The sequence below is a fragment of the Dermacentor silvarum genome, unplaced genomic scaffold (assembly GCF_013339745.2).
Source record: "Dermacentor silvarum isolate Dsil-2018 unplaced genomic scaffold, BIME_Dsil_1.4 Seq858, whole genome shotgun sequence".
Taxonomy (NCBI): domain Eukaryota; kingdom Metazoa; phylum Arthropoda; class Arachnida; order Ixodida; family Ixodidae; genus Dermacentor; species Dermacentor silvarum.
In genome coordinates, this window is record NW_023606883.1 from 3102 (window position 1) to 20610 (window position 17509).

General features: G+C 46.0%; 1 protein-coding gene and 5 non-coding genes across 6 annotated transcripts in view; all 6 read right to left on the reverse strand.

Moving 5' to 3' along the window:
- Positions 1-270: 270 nt before the first annotated feature.
- Positions 271-17509, reverse strand: part of LOC125941999 (fatty acid synthase-like) — a gene marked incomplete at its 5' end in the record, with an annotated part of 55560 nt that continues 38321 nt past the window's right edge. Inside the window, one exon of the mRNA XM_049659900.1 lies at positions 271-563. Coding sequence (XP_049515857.1) covers positions 271-563 — 293 coding nt within the window. The remainder of the gene's footprint in view (positions 564-17509) is intronic.
- LOC119435721 (U5 spliceosomal RNA) lies at positions 7439-7563 on the reverse strand. Its single transcript, XR_005188876.1, has one exon. It is a non-coding gene; the product is annotated as a U5 spliceosomal RNA (small nuclear RNA).
- Positions 14182-14306, reverse strand: LOC119435712 (U5 spliceosomal RNA). Its single transcript, XR_005188869.1, has one exon. It is a non-coding gene; the product is annotated as a U5 spliceosomal RNA (small nuclear RNA).
- Positions 15069-15193, reverse strand: LOC119435716 (U5 spliceosomal RNA). Its single transcript, XR_005188871.1, has one exon. It is a non-coding gene; the product is annotated as a U5 spliceosomal RNA (small nuclear RNA).
- On the reverse strand, positions 15962-16083 carry LOC119435713 (U5 spliceosomal RNA). The gene has a single exon (XR_005188870.1). It is a non-coding gene; the product is annotated as a U5 spliceosomal RNA (small nuclear RNA).
- LOC119435717 (U5 spliceosomal RNA) lies at positions 16845-16969 on the reverse strand. Its single transcript, XR_005188872.1, has one exon. It is a non-coding gene; the product is annotated as a U5 spliceosomal RNA (small nuclear RNA).

Below are 17509 nucleotides of genomic sequence, written 5' to 3' on the forward strand. Positions count from 1 at the left end.
ATGCAGAGGAAAAGAAACATGCGCGAAGTGTAGTGCCAACGACCATCCCTCTGACAACTGCAATGCTCCTGCACATTGTGCCCATTGCAAGGGAGACCATCCAGCCTACTCACGGAGCTGCCCTTGCTGGAAAAAAGAAAAATAATTGCAATCATCGTAAAAGAAAAAATTTCATTCTATGAAGCGAGGAAAAGGTTGGAGCACCTACCTCAACTGCAGTGCCGCACTCAATGCCAGTGCGGCACGGCAGGGGGCAGCGCCACACCAGTTTCAGGAGTCTACAGGGTCCGCGTGCGGTACTCCTGCAGAAACTCCATCCGCCACCTTGGTGGTAGCTGCCAGTGCTGCTCCATCATCATCGAATACGGGCCGGCTGACTGCAGCGTCGCAGGGCCCAAAGTTGAACCGGACCCCACGACACGAGACACGCGTTTCGGCGCCTAGTTCTCGATCGTCCAGCGCCTCGGAGAAGGCGATGGAGGTCGACCCAAAAACCGCGGCGTCATTGACGCCAAAAGATCCGCGCTCCCTGGAGCGCAGCAAGAAGGACAGACTTCTTGTAACTGCGCCGAAAAAGGGACAGGTAACCTGAACGGCTACCGCCCTTGATTAGAGTAGTGATCTTCTTATTACATGTCACCTATCATTTTTAGCTCACACACACATAAGTAAACAATTTTATTTGTCTTACAATGGCTTTCATCATCCATTGGAACTGTAGAGGCCTGATTCATAATCTAGGTGACATCAAAGACATCCTAAACAAGCTATCGCCAGTTGCATTCTGCCTTCAAGAAACGAACTTAGGCCCCAAAAATACACAATTTTGGAAAGGTTTTACTGTCGTACGTAAGGACCCCGAACACTCCAACCGTCTGTCAGGAGGAGTCGCCATAATAGTGCAGGGCGGCACTCCTACCCGAAATTTCCAATTAAATACATCTTCGAGGCTGTAGCGGTCACCGTTCTGTCTCACAAGACCATCACCATTTGCTCACTGTACCTTCCACCCCATACCCATTGTAATATTAAGGATCTAGAAAATTTAACAGACCAGTTACCGGAGCCTTTTATTTTAGTAGGAGATTTTAATGCTCATGGTACTCTTTGGGGCAGTGACAAAACTGACCCAAGAGGCCAGCTCATTGAAGATTTTATTTTGTCAAATGATATCTGCCTTTTAAACTCGGGTGCATCAACATATTTTTCACCAACTTCACGTACATTTAGTTGTTTAGATTTAGCTTTTTGCTCACCGTCTCTTTTTAGCGATCTTAAATGGGAAGCCCTCAACATGTCATATGGTAGTGATCACCTGCCTGCAATCGTAAAACTCTTACCATCACCACCAACCTTAGGCACTAAGCCACGCCGCTGGAAACAGCAACTCGCTGACTGGCCAGTTTTTATGGAGCATGCGAAACTGGAAATAGCCTTCTCACCACAACTGAGCGTTCACGAACTCAATAAAAAGTTCGTTGAGGTCATAATCTCTGCCGCAGAAACAGCGATACCTCAGTCATCCGGTATTCTGCGTAAAAAACTACATCCGTGGTGGACAGACGAGTGTACCGAAGCTAAAAAACAACAAAATAAAGCCTGGGGAATCTTACGAAGGTATCCAACCTACAACAACCTCCTAGTCTTTAAACAGGCCAAAGCAAGATTTGTTCGGCGCCAGGCGGAGAAATCGTCATGGCAAAAATACGTATCCTCAATTAATAGTTCGGTCACATCTAAACAAATGTGGGACCGGGTCAGAAAGTTTAAAGGAGAGTAGGCATAATACACAATACCACTACTTACAAGTCCAGACACACAAACAACAATAGAAGACCAGGCCAACTTATTAGGCGAACACTTTTACATCTGAAGCTCAGCGAATTACTCAAACACATTTTTAAAATACAAAGAGTCGGCAGAGAAACAGACTTCCCACTACCGGTGCTTCAATGGAACTATATAATGCCACTCTTACAATGCAGGAATTAAACAGAGTCCTTTCGGCCGGTAAAAAAACAGCAACAGGTCTTGACCGGGTCCACTACACAATGCTGGCGCACGTTTCTCAAGCATCGGTAGAGACACTCCTTCAATTTTTCAACAAGATGTGGCAATCTGGGGTAATGCCTAAAGACTGGAAAAACGCAGTAGTAGTGCCTTTTCTAAAATCTGGTAAACCTTCATCATCCCCAAGCAGCTACAGACCCATTGCACTAACAAGTTGTCTAGCCAAATCATATGAGAGCATTATAAACGCAAGACTCACATTCATCCTTGAATCAAGAAACCTAATAGACACACACCAGTGCGGATACAAAAAGGGCTGCTCCACCACTGATCATCTCGTTTGACTAGAACACGAAATACGTGATGCGTTTCTACACAAACACTGTCTCGCGGTTTTCTTTGACTTAGAAAAAGCGTACGATACCACGTGGCGGTGTGGAATTTTAAGAGACCTGGCTGAATTGGGAATTCGTGGAAGAATGCTAAACTGCCTATACGATTTCATGTCAAATAGAACATTTCAGCTACGTCTCGGCACAACACTTTCCCGCACATTTACACAAGAAAATGGCGTCCCACAAGGTTGCATTCTCAGCACGACACTCTTCATAGTCAAAATGAACTCTTCCCGTCGTCTGTTATGCATTCAATATATGTTGACGATTTGCAAGTGGCTTGCCATGCCTCAAACGTATCCACCTGCGAAAGACAGCTACAAATAACAATAAATAATCTCACACAATGGGCTGACAAAAATGGTTTCCACTTCTCAACCCACAAAACCGTTACAGTGATGTTTTCCCAGAAGCGTGGCTTACGTTGCGATCCGGTTCTGACAATGGATGGTGCAACTCTGCCGGTCAAACAAGACCACAAATTTTAGGCGTAACATTTGACACAAAACTAAACTTCCTCGCCCACATTAACACAACAAAAATTAAGGCAAATAAAGCATTAAATATTCTCAAAGTGTTATCGCACAAGCACTGGGGATCTGATCGAATATGCCTACTACGTATTTGCCGGTCCCTTGTGCGTAGCATTCTCGACTACGGTAGTGTAGTTTATGGTGCAGCCAGGCAATCCTACATTAAACGACTTGATCCAATTCACAATCTTGGCTTACGATTGGCGAGCGGTGCCTACAGAACATCGCCTGTCCAAAGTTTACACGTTGACTGCAATGAGCCTTCCCTACAGCACCGCAGAGCACTACTAACCCTTTCCTATGTACTGAGAATTCGGTCAACACGACAACATATATGCTACAAAATCGTAACACAATGCAATTCTCGATTACACTACAGAAATAAACCGTAACATGATACGGCCACTTGTCTTACGACATGAGGAATACTGTCAGATTTATAACATTCCTCATGAGGTCCTGCAGGTTGCTGAAAGGCCGCAAAGACTGGCCCCATGGTGCGATTTTACACAACTATGTGACTGGACACTAACCCACTTAAAGAAAAAGGACACCCCACAAGAACACTTAATGCAAGAGTTCCGCACTATTCAAGACAAATATAAGGATCACACAGAATTTTACACAGATGGTTCTAAAACACAAGAATACGTGGGTGTGGGAAACCGTAACGGAAAATTGGGAAAATAGCATTCGAATACATAATTCCGCTTCAGTCTTTACCGCCGAAGTTATGGCTATATGGACGGCAGTAAACAAAGTTATCACCGACAAACAGAAGAGTGCTGTCATTTACACAGATTCGTTGAGTGCACTCGGGGCTTTAAATTTAAAATCCGCCTGTGAACCGCTGCTTGGCGATATCTTGAACATGGTTGTGAATAACAAATACGGACGAACCATACGATTCTGCTGGGTCCCTAGCCATGTTGGGATACCAGGGAATGAATCGGCAGATAGATGCGCGGCCATGGCAGCGCACAAAGACCTAACTCACTCAAAAATTCCATACAAAGACAGTATCCCAGCAATTCGCCAAGCCCTGACATTAAAATGGCAACGAGAATGGGACTCCTGCATTAACAAGTTACACATAACCAAACCCCTTCTTGGCGAGTGGAAATCGTGCAGTCACCAGCAACGGTTCTATGAGGTGATCTTATGTCGACTTCGAATAGGGCACACACATCTGGCACACAATTTCTTACTTCGAAAAGAAGATCCGCCAACCTGCGATAAATGTCATGAACCTCTCACAGTAATACACATTGTTATGACATGTCCACATATAGAAACACACAGACGGAAACTTTTGCAGAATCTGTATAACTCGCACATACCTTTACACCCCGCCTCATTATTGGGAAATGATCCGCTAGTGCCATTCACTGACTTGTTCAAGTTTTTAGATGAAGCCGGTTTTTTACATAGAACATAAGGTAACGCAACTTTCGCTACATTAACATTTCATTTCTTAATACCTTGTGGCTGGCGCAGCATGGCCTTTGTCGCTTTTGTGCCATTAAACCTGAATTAACTAACTAAATTAAACTGTTCTACCAGTTTCTTAAGCTTCGAAATAGATATGTCTACTCTTTCTCTAGCCGGACCTATTCTATCTGTTAAATTGTTTAAGACACAGTTGAAGTCTCCGGTGAGGATTATGCGTTTCCTTTCTAAGAATAAGGGGTTCAGTTGCTTATAAAAGCTAGCCATTGCTGGGCTTTTAACTGGCGCGTATATGTTTACAAGCCTGAATTTCTCCGTTTGGTACTCGAAATCGAGTATTACCATTCGACCTTCTGGATCAAAGCTAAAGTGGCATCCATTTAGGAGTGACCAGTTTAATACTATGATACCTACCCCGCACGCTTGGTCCATAGGGAACGAGAAAAAACCTTTAGCCCGGAACTGCCTCTCAAGGCCTTTAACTTTCTCTAAAGAATCTATGTTTGTTTCTTGTAAACATAAGATATCACAGTGTTGTTTTCTGGCAAGCCTTGCCACAGTTTTTTGCTTAGCCTGGTTATTAAGTCCCTTAACATTCCACCTGATTATCTTTAGTGGCATGATTTAATGAGAGAAGCACATTGTCAAATCTGCTATGGTATTTGACCCCGTAAGCCTGGTCTGATTTTGCCTGCAAACCTGACCCACTTGTTCTCGTGATTTCTACTCAATTACGTAGCCCAGTCGGCTTCCTTTGTTGGGTGTACTATGTCTTAAGGAAACACTACCCTGCTGTGTGAAGTGTTCATGCCCATCACAGTAGTCAACACAACAGTAATCAAAACACTCGGATGAACACAATTTAGCAACATGCTTGTTGCATAAAGAAACACGCGTACACATCATACACTACTGGTGACACGAGTATGCATTAATGGGTGGCTGACTCTATGGGGGAATACTATGCAGATGAAAACAAAAGGGGCACCTATTCAGCTGAGCCGGCCTTTCAAAATTTTATAGTTCTTCAGAAAAGCGAGTGAACACTGCACTTGCCGGGAGAAACTTCCTTCGGTGTGTGTGCATTTCGGAAAATAAATACTTGTATCCAGCCTACTACATTCGTTGCTATTACGTAGGGTTGAGTACTTGCCCCGGCAAGTGACTAGCTGCTCAATTGGGGAAAAGAAAGGGGGGAGGGGGGTGCGTGCAATATCAACGTAACCGATCGTTCCGGCGTTCTTCAACTTAAAAGCATACTCAATCCGGTCAAGAAGAGTTTTGCACCACAACGGAGCACAATTAATGCATGTAATATGTGCACCTAACTTAACCTATCTGACTCTGTGAGACGGTGCTGAGTTCGAATTTGAGCAAGCGACCGGCTGCTCAATTATGAGCGGAAAAAAACATGGGGGAGCATTTGTAGAAGCATAGCATGACATGCAAATAACTCGAAAGTCAACAAGCATCGGCCAGCGCGCATCGCATCACCAGTTGCGAAAAAAAATTAAAAATAAATAAAATAACATGGGACAGGAGCATTAGTACAAGCACGGCACGACAGTCAAAGAACCCTCGAAACTCAACAAGCGTCGGCCAACGCGCGATGCATCACCAGTACCAGTTGTACCGACCTTGGTTGTACTATGAATAAGAAGCCCTTCACGCTGATCTCGCGTCTGTCTTTCCCAAACCGGGTCGGGCACACACGCCACGCGAGCGGTTACGCGAAGTGGCAAATGATGCGGTCCAAGCAGCTGCCCACTACGCTTGGCCATTCGAGAGCTGCGCCTGCTAAAGGGGCAAGACATTGTGCGGAAACCGAAATTTCTTTCAGCGTATGCATCTTTGGAATTGTCCTTGGTTCGTTTACGTGGTCTGCCTCCATTCAACGATGTTGGGGGCGTGCCTTCGCAAGTTGCTAGCTGCTCGGTTGTGCGAAAAAAAAAAAAACGCCGTACTCTGGCTGCGCCACTGCATGGGATAAGCTTACGGTAGATAGACAACCGCAAGAAAATAAATGCGTGAATGTGGTTGTCGCCCACATACCTAGTAATAGTCGCTGTCGTCAGCATCAATAGGGTCGATAGTCCCTGGTACAGCTGACCAATCTGTCTGCCGTTCAGTACTGTCGTCACGCCTTGGTTTCTTCGCGTTCCCATGCGCACACTCCGTGTCTGAGAGGGGACTGCTGTTTCAGTAGTTGGGTGTTCCGGGCCGCTGTGCCTAGCGTCCGTCTTTGTTCGTTGTCCAGCTGGGCCCCGAGCGCGTTCTGCCTTTGCTCGTATCCTCGCTGTTCTTGCGCCCTAGCGACTGCAGTGCTGCTTCGTCGATGACGAGCGCGCTGGATTCATCGGAGGACGACAACGACACTTCGACGTCCCATTGTTTTTTTTTTTTTCTCTGTACTCGATTCCGAACTTCGTCGGGCGCCATGTTCGTCTCCTCGGTTCGGTCTCCCTTGGGGGATGCCGCGTGGGGCTGACGGCTGCTGCTGCGCAATAAAATGCGTTTTGGGAGGCTCTTCTTGTCCTTGTGTGTCTTTTTTCCCTGGTTCATGGTTTGGCCGTGTCGTCAAACCGCTTGCATTGTCCAGTACTTGAGCGAGTGTTGATTTAATTCTTGCTCGTCGTCGATTTTCTTGTCCCACCACTGGTTTTGGTATTCGTTGACTTCTTTCTGTTGACTTGTTTGCGTTCCTTTCAAGCCAGGCGCCAGCTCAGGATTCTGCCGCAACTCGCCTTGCCGGTACGGCATGGTGCTGTCGTCGCCATGTTGCGCGTCTTCCCGGTTGCTTTGGCCGCCATCTTGTGCGGCAACTGCGTCACCTCCTAGGTGTTCGTCGCCATGCAAAACTCGGCTGAGATATTCACAGCAGCGTATTGCGGACTATGTTATTTCACCAAACACGAATGTATCCTCAGCACAAAGCTTAAGCGTCCGCGAAATTTTTCATAGTAATGGAAGACTCGACTTTCAGTGAACCGTGATGGAGCGATGAATATATTCCTTCATGCCACAATTTTTTCTTTAGATTTCGATGTTAGGCCTCGCCCAAAGGGGCAAGGCCTTCCAAAAATTGGCCTATAGGCTCATTGGAGTGTCCCTCCCCACGGTAATCTTTAGTAAAAGGCGAAAGATTAATGCGTGGATTTGAGGAGAGACCTGAGCAATGACAACAGTCGCGTGCGCCTAGGGTGGTCTCGCACATGGGCTCGCTTTCATGACCAAGCCATTGTTCATGATATTGGCGTCTGCGCAAGCAGGCGTTTGGTGTGTTGCGACACCACGGACCCGAGCACACGAGGGTCGGACCCTCCCGCGTCTAACCGGGCGCGGCTTAGCCGTGTCTGGGGAAAAGGGGATCCTGGAGGTTGAGCCGAAGCCGGGTGTTTGGACCATTATGGCCCCCGGCGGAGGCAACACACCTCTTTGGCCTCGGCTTCACGTAGACGGCACCCCCGGACTGACCCACCCGGGGGAAATCGGTAGTTGCCTTTTCCTGTCTCTCTCTCCCTCCAACCTTCGTCTTTCTTACTTTCACTCTTTCCAGTCCTCTCTTTATTTTCCTTTCACTTCCGACTTCGCGGGCAGCAAGGGTTAACCTTGTGCATTATACCCTGCCTTGGGTATATGTATTTGGTTATAGTGGTGGCGTACAGCTGGCGTTTGCATGACCTGTCCCTTACAGACTCTGCAGCGTCCCCTTGTTGGGCTCCATGGTGGGTGGCTGGCGCCACCGCCGAAACTCATCCCACATATATGGATAGCTCGTTTCCTGCACTTGCTGATCGCCGCCCGAAACGGGGGCGCACCGAAGAAATATTCCAATTTTTTGGCCGACAAATTGAGAACTTTCCACGATACTACGTGGTACATAGTGAGAAAACTGACAAGTCCGTGAGAGTGATCTCACCCTTTATTGTTGCAAAGGCTCTGACAGAGACTATAGGACCAGGTTACAAGGCGACGAAGTTGGCCAGCGGCGATCTCCTTCTGGAACTCCGCGATAAGAAACAACATGATAAACTACAGAATCTAGTGTCGTTTGCAAATTTTCCTGTGACTGTGACCCCGCACCGCACCATGAACACCTCCCGCGGTGTTATTTCTGATGACGACATGTTGGAGCTCACTGAAGATGAACTTCTGGAAGGATTTAAGGAACAAAATGTTTTGGCTGTAAAACGAATCAAGATGAGGCGCGATGGTAAGGAGATTCAGACAAAACACATAATTCTTACTTTTGGTTCAAGTGTTCTACCCGAGACTATTGAGGCCGGATACGTCAAACTACGTGTCAGGCCATACGTGCCAAACCCGCTCCGAGGCTTCAAGTGCCAAAGATTCGGCCACAGCTCGCAGAACTGCCGAGGCCGACTGACATTTGCTAAATGTAGTGCCTTGGAACACACATCTAAATCGTGTGAAAACTCTGTCCGCTGTGTGAACTGTGATGGGGAGCACGCCGCATACTCGCGGTCCTGCCCGTCCTGGAGGAAAGAAAAGGAAATTGTAACTATAAAAGTGAAAGAGAATATTTCATTTAAAGAGGCACGAAGGCGGGTGACCTACCTGTCTAAAACCAGCTTTGCCGATGTGGCGCATCAGGGGGCAGCGTCACAACGGTCTCCGGCTACTGTCCGGCTCACACGTAGTGAGCCGGCGGTGACGCCATCCGCCCCCTCGGCGGCTGCGGCTACCACTGCTCCGCCATCTCGCAGGAAGGGGCCATCGACCTCCGGGCTCGTGGCCTCAAAGGTCTCGTCCATCGAGACGAGGCCCTCACGTCAAACACTGCGCTCGCAAGAGCGCGTGTCCAGCGCCTCGCAAGAGCCGATGGACCCAACAACTGGTCAGACGGCGCCGCCAGCGCCTAAGGAGCTCCGCGAATCTCGCGATCGCTCCAAAAAAGAAAAACCCCGCATCACAGGGCCCGACAAGGGCTCTGTAAGCTAATTTAGAGTCCCTTCACACACAGCGCAAACCTCTTTCTCAATATGGACACGCAAATATTGCAATGGAACGTTAGGGGACTTCTCCATAACCTCGAAGACGTTAAAGAGCTCCTTCATAAATATAGTCCGAGGGTGCTGTGTGTCCAGGAGACGCATCTGAAATCAGGAAACACAAACTTTTTAAGGCAATACGCCGTTTTTCGCAAAGACCGTGACGACGCTACCGCCTCGTCTGGCGGTGTCGCTATAATTGTCGATAAAAGTGTTGCCTGTCAACAATTAAACCTCCGAACTTCCCTTGAAGCAGTTGCTGCCCGAGCAGTACTGTTTGGTAAACTAGTCACGGTTAGTTCGATTTACATCCCCCCTTGCTATCAACTTTCCAAGACACAGTTTCAAAATTACATAGATGAACTTCCGCCGCCATATATAGTTGTCGGAGATTTAAATGCACATAACACTTTGTGGGGAGACTCTCGTTGCGATGCGAGAGGGCGCCTAATTGAAAACTTTCTGTTTTCTTCAGGTGCATCTATACTTAACCAGAAAGAGCCAACGTATTTCAGCGCTACACATAACACATACTCATCCATTGACTTAAGTATAGTATCGAGTACACTAATACCGTACCTGGAGTGGTCTGTTCTCAAGAACCCCTTAGGGAGCGGCCACTTCCCTATTATGTTAAACTCAACAAAACGAGATGGATGCTTGCCAAGTTTTCCTCGATGGAACGTGGACTCGGCCAACGGGCAACTGTTCCGAGAGCTTACATGTTTATGTGGCGATGACATTGCTGATTTTAATGTAGACGATGCTGTGGCTTATCTAACATGTCTTATTATTGACGCTGCTACGAGATCTATTACGCAAACTAACGGACTGACCAAGAAGCGCCGCATCCCATGGTGGAACGATGAATGTAGGAAAGCACACAAAAACCAAAACAAAGCTTGGGGATTGCTTCGCAATTCTCCAACCACCGAAAACCTCATTAATTTTAAGCAGGTTAAGTCACAAGGCAGAAGAACCCGTCGACGTGCAAAAAGAGAGAGTTGGGAGAGGTACCTCTCTGGCATAAATTCTTACACAGATGAGGCGAAAGTATGGCATAGGGTGAATAAATTGAAAGGCCGGGAGTCGAACCCTCTGCCCTTAGTAAGTACAGAAGGAGATAGCCTGGAAGATCAGGCAGATTGTCTGGGCGAACACTTTGAATATGTATCCAGTGCATCTCATTACACAGAAACATTCATGAGGTTCAAAGAACGTGCAGAGCGACAGCCCGTTAATCGGAAATGTGCTCGAAATGAAGATTACAACCGCCCGTTTAGTTTAGCTGAATTTAAAACTGCTCTCGCTTGTTGCAACACCTCAGCACCAGGTGCTGACCGTATCATGTATGATATGATCAAGCACCTACACCCTGAAACACAAAAGACCCTCCTCTCTCTTTTTAATGTCATGTGGGCTGCTGGGTACATTCCATCTTCTTGGAAAGAACCTATAATAATCCCTATACTTAAACAAGGCAAGGACCCGTCCTTGCCTAGTAGTTACAGATCCATTGCCTTGACAAGCTGTCTGTGTAAGCTCTTCGAAAAGATGATTAACCGGCGCCTTGTCTATCTTCTAGAAAGCAACGGAATACTAGATCCGTACCAGTGTGGCTTCCGAGAAGGTAGGTCGACTACAGACCACCTTGTCCGTATTGAGGCGATTATAAGGGATGCCTTCATACACAAACAGTTTTTTCTATCTGTATTTCTTGACTTAGAGAAAGCGTATGACACCACATGGCGCTTCGGTATTATCCGAGACCTATCCGCTATGGGTGTGCGCGGCAATATGTTGAGTACTATCAAAAGCTACCTTTCTAGCCGCACCTTTCGTGTAAGGGTGGGCCGGGCATTGTCGAGGTCTTTCACCGAGGAAACTGGTGTCCCGCAAGGTGGTGTGCTTAGCTGCACACTATTTATTGTTAAAATGAACTCTCTACGCACGGCTATTCCACGAACGATGTTCTACTCTGTATATGTAGATGATGTCCAGATTGGTTTTAAATCGTGCAACTTTGCTGTCTGCGAACGAGATGTCCAGCATGGCTTAAATAAAGTGGCTAAATGGGCTGATGAAAACGGTTTTAGGTTGAGCCCACAAAAAAGCACATGCGTCCTTTTCACTAATAAGAGAGGAATAGTACCAGACCCTTCTATTGAGCTCTCTGGTACCACATTACCTGTAAGCAAAGAGCACAAGTTTCTCGGCATCATACTGGACTCGAAACTCACATTTGTTCCGCACATCAAATATTTGAAGGCTAAGTGCCTGAAAACAATGAACTTATTGAAGCTGCTGTCACGTACAACATGGGGCAGTGACAGGAAATGCATTTTAAATTTGTATAGGTGCCTTGTCGGCTCACGACTTGACTACGGCGCGATAGTCTATCAGTCTGCTGCACCCAGTGCTTTAAAGATGTTGGATCCTGTTCACCATTTAGGAATCCGCCTCGCGACTGGAGCCTTCAGGACAAGCCCCGTACAAAGCCTTTATGTGGAAGCAAACGTGTGGTCGCTCTACCTTCAGAGGACTTATGCCAGTTTTACATATTTCCTTAAAACAAATTCAAACCGTACACATCCTACCTATTTTACCATAAACGATACCACATGTGCCACACTATTTAGTAATCGACCAACAGCGAAGCAGCCCTTTTCGCTACGCGTGAGAAAGCTCAGTGAAGAAATGGGTGCTTCACTACTTGAACATTGCCTAATGCCTCCAGCGAAGCTGCTACGGCCATGGCAGTGGCTGTTGGTTGAATGTGACACATCGTTTATTGAAGTCACAAAACACGCGCCAGATGCACACATTCAAATGCACTTTTTAGAACTAAAGTAGAAGTACTCTTGCCCTGAATTTTACACAGATGCGTCAAAGTCGCATGCTGGCGTTTCCTATGCGGCAGTCGGTCCGTCCTTCTCAGAATCCGATGTACTTTATCCCCAAGCAAGTCGGCCGAAGCCTATGCAGTACTATCGGCAGTGACACACATTGATAGATTGAAACTCCAAAAGGCTGTAATATTCACCGACTGTTTAAGCGTTGTTAAAGCGTTAATGATGCCGCAAAAACATAAACACCCTGTAATTATCAACCTCTACTCACTGATCTGCTCTGCTTATGCATCTAAACAACAAATCATAATATGCTGGGTGCCTGGGCATAGAGACATTGAGGGTAATGTTCTTGCCGACCAAATGGCCAAATCAATACCATCGCACGCTATTAATCCTACAGCTGCTGTCCCTGTAACAGATTTGAAACCTTTCTTGCGTAAGAAACTGCGAAGCCACTGGCAACGCTTGTGGGATGCGGAAACAAATAATAAGCTTCACTTGATAAAGCCACAGTTAGGTTTCTGGCCCTCTGCATCGAAAACACGGCGAACTGATGTTCTATTCTGTCGTCTCAGAATAGGACATACATATGGTACTCACAACTTTATATTGAGTGGTAATGATCCTCCAACCTGTGGTAGATGTGGCGAGAGGCTCACCGTCCTCCACGTCCTCTTGGAGTGTCGGGAAGCCGAAAGAGAAAGAAAGAAACATTTTCCGCTAGCGTATCGCTACTGTATCCCTCTCCATCCTGCTATGTTTCTCGGTAAAGAACCGCTTTTTGACACCAACGCAGTCCTCGCATTCTTGAAAGATGTTGTGCTACATGTTATTAGCCCAATAAGTTCATAGCGCATCCTCTCTCGAGAGCATGTTGCTGTGATAGTTTTTATAGCACATGCCTCCAGGCCCTTGTGTTTCAAGAGCTCTGTTTAGGCACTTGCGCTTCTGGCTAATTTCGCATCTTTAATATTTTGTAAGTCGTATCATTCCTTCGCAATGCATTGTTCATGTCCATAGTACACATAATTAGTCATTGCCATAATCTTATTACGTATAGATTTTACGCACTTTACAGCGACTGTTTTTAGACCCATTTACAGCCATGTCACGTCTAATGTTCATATAGTCCACTATTCATGCACCACTAACAAGCCATTACCATCGTCTTGGCGCTCTTTGGCCACATCTGGCCCTTGCGCCAATAAACCACAATAATCATCATCATCATTGTTCATGATATTCTTAAATTTTCATACTTAAAACGCAGACCTTGCTATTTTTTTTTAGAGAGAGTATCCCTTTCTGGGAGTTCTCACATACACTTATTAATGAAGAAACTTTTCGGGTTGCCATATTCTTGTTTAAAAGCTAATAACATTGTTCCATTGTGCATAGTTTCTCCCATGCAGCAGACTCGCTTGTCCAGACACTCAAACCCGAGAGCTGCAATATTTGTTTCCTTATCTCAACGCTCCACGACATGTTGGCCGACGAGTGCTGGTAGGTCCCGATGGCGAAGTCCGCCAATGACGAAGCCAGGTGCGGAAAAAGACGACGACGCTCGCCCGAATGCTGATAATCATAGTTTTCTGTGGACAGGTGATTTCGACTAGCCATATAAAGCTTAGCTGTAAAACTTGCATAGCATACCTGAATAAATCAATCAGGTTGAGTTAATATTTGTCACCGCCCCATTTCAAAGGGAATTCCATGAAATCATCAAGACAGCAAAGCTCGGCTGACTTGTTCACAGCAGCGTATGCTAACAGCGGACTATGTTATTTCACCAAACACGAATGTATCATCAGCACAAAGCTTATGCGTCCTCGAAATTTTTCTAGTAATGGAAGACTCGACTTTCAGTGAACCTTGATGGACCGATCTATGCCTTCATGCCACAATTCTGACTTTAGATTTCATTGTTAGGCCTTGCCCAAACGGGCAAGGCCTTCCAAAAATTGGCCTATAGGCTCATTGGAGTGTCCCTCCCCACGGTAATCTTTAGTAAAAGGCGAAAGATTAATGCGTGGATTTGAGGAGAGACCTGAGCAATGACAACAGTCGCGTGTGCCTAGGGTGGTCTCGCACATGGGCTCGCTTTCATGACCAAGCCATTGTTCATGATATTCTTAAATTTTCATACTTAAAACGCAGACCTTGCTATTTTTTTACACAGAGTATCTCTTTCTGGGAGTTCTCACATACACTTATTAATGAAGAAACTTTTCGGGTTGCCATATTCTTGTTTAAAAGCTAATAACATTGTTCCATTGTGCATGGTTTCTCCCATGCAGCAGACTCGCTTGTCCAGACACTCAAACCCGAGAGCTGCAATATTTGTTTCCTTATCTCAACGCTCCACGACATGTTGGCCGACGAGTGCTGGTAGGTCCCGATGGCGAAGTCCGCCAATGACGAAGCAAGGTGCGGAAAAAGACGACAACGCTCGCCCGAATGCTGATAATCATAGTTTTCGGTGGACAGGTGATTTCGACTAGTCATTTAGGCTTAGCTGTAAAACTTGTAAAGCATACCTAAATAAATCAATCAGGTTACGTTACTATTTGTCACCGCCCCGTCTCAAAGGGGATGCCATGAAATCATCACCAAGACAGCAAAACTCGGCTGACTTGTTCACAGCAGTATGCTAACCAGCGGACTATGTTATTTCACCAAACACGAATGTATCCTCAGCACAAAGCTTAAGCGTCCTCGCAATTTTTCATAGTAATCGAAGACTCGACTTTCAGTGAACCGTGATGGAGCGATGTATTCCTTCATGCCACAATTCTTTCTTTAGATTTCGATGTTAGGCCTCGCCCAAACGGGCAAGGCCTTCCAAAAATTGGTCTATAGGCTCATTGGAGTGTCCCTCCCCACGGTAATCTTTAGTAAAAGGCGAAAAATTAATGCGTGGATTTGAGGAGAGACCTGAGCAATGACAACAGTCGCGTGTGCCTAGGGTGGTCTCGCACATGGGCTCGCTTTCATGACCAAGCCATTGTTCATGATATTCTTAAATTTTCATACTTAAAACGCAGACCTTGCTATTTTTTTAGAGAGAGTATCCCTTTATGGGAGTTCTCACATACACTTATTAATGAAGAAACTTTTCGGGTTGCCATATTCTTGTTTAAAAGCTAATAACATTGTTCCATTGTGCATGGTTTCTCCCATGCAGCAGAGTCGCTTGTCCAGACACTCAAACCCGAGAGCTGCAATATTTGTTTCCTTATCTCAACGCTCCACGACATGTTGGCCGACGAGTGCTGGTAGGTCCCGATGGCGAAGTCCGCCAATGACGAAGCCAGCTGCGGAAAAAGACGACGACGCTCGCCCGAATGCTGATAATCATAGTTTTCTGTGGACAGGTGATTTCGACTAGCCATATAAAGCTTAGCTGTAAAACTTGCATAGCATACCTGAATAAATCAATCAGGTTGCGTTAATATTTGCCACCGCCCCATTTCAAAGGGAATTCCATGAAATCATCATCAAGACAGCAAAGCTCGGCTGACTTGTTAACCGCAGCGTATGCTAACAGCGGACTATGTTATTTCACCAAACAAGAATGTATCCTCAGCACAAAGATTAAGCGCCCTCGAAATTTTTCATAGTAATGGAAGACTCGACTTTCACTGAACCGTGATGGAGCGATGTATGCCTTCATGCCACAATTCTTACTTTAGATTTCGATGTTAGGCCTTCGCCCAAACGGGCAAGGCCTTCCAAAAATTGGCCTATAGGCTCATTGGAGTGTCCCTCCCCACGGTAATCTTTAGTAAAAGGCGAAAGATTAATGCGTGGATTTGAGGAGAGACCTGAGCAATGACAACAGTCGCGTGTGCCTAGGGTGGTCTCGCACATTGGCTCGCTTTCATGACCAAGCCATTGTTCATGATATTCTTAAATTTTCATACTTAAAACGCAGACCTTGCTATTTTTTTAGAGAGAGTATCCCTTTCTGGGAGTTCTCACATACACTTATTAATGAAGAAACTTTTCGGGTTGCCATATTCTTGTTTAAAAGCTAATAACATTGTTCCATTGTGCATGGTATCTCCCATGCAGCAGACTCGCTTGTCCAGACACTCAAACCCGAGAGCTGCAATATTTGTTTCCTTATCTCAACGCTCCACGACATGTTGGCCGACGAGTGCTGGTAGGTCCCGATGGCGAAGTCCGCCAATGACGAAGCCAGCTGCGGAAAAAGACGACGACGCTCGCCCGAATGCTGATAATCATAGTTTTCGGTGGACAGGTGATTTCGACTAGTCATTTAGGCTTAGCTGTAAAACTTGTAAAGCATACCTAAATAAATCAATCAGGTTACGTTACTATTTGTCACCGCCCCGTCTGAAAGGGGATGCCATGAAATCATCATCAAGACAGCAAAACTCGGCTGACTTGTTCACAGCAGTATGCTAACCACGGACTATGTTATTTCACCAAACACGAATGTATCCTCAGCACAAAGCTTAAGCGTCCTCGCAATTTTTCATAGTAATCGAAGACTCGACTTTCAGTGAACCGTGATGGAGCGATGTATTCCTTCATGCCACAATTCTTTCTTTAGATTTCGATGTTAGGCCTCGCCCAAACGGGCAAGGCCTTCCGAAAATTGGCCTATAGGCTCATTGGAGTGTCCCTCCCCACGGTAATCTTTAGTAAAAGGCGAAAGATTAATGCGTGGATTTGAGGAGAGACCTGAGCAATGACAACAGTCGCGTGTGCCTAGGGTGGTCTCGCACATTGGCTCGCTTTCATGACCAAGCCATTGTTCATGATATTCTTAAATTTTCATACTTAAAACGCAGACCTTGCTATTTTTTTTAGACAGAGTATCCCTTTCTGGGAGTTCTCACATACACTTATTAATGAAGAAACTTTTCGGGTTGCCATATTCTTGTTTAAAAGCTAATAACATTGTTCCATTGTGCATGGTTTCTCCCATGCAGCAGACTCGCTTGTCCAGACACTCAAACCCGAGAGCTGCAATATTTGTTTCCTTATCTCAACGCTCCACGACATGTTGGCCGACGAGTGCTGGTAGGTCCCGATGGCGAAGTCCGCCAATGACGAAGCCAGCTGCGGAAAAAGACGACGACGCTCGCCCGAATGCTGATAATCATAGTTTTCGGTGGACAGGTGATTTCGACTAGTCATTTAGGCTTAGCTGTAAAACTTGTAAAGCATACCTAAATAAATCAATCAGGTTACGTTACTATTTGTCACCGCCCCGTCTGAAAGGGGAT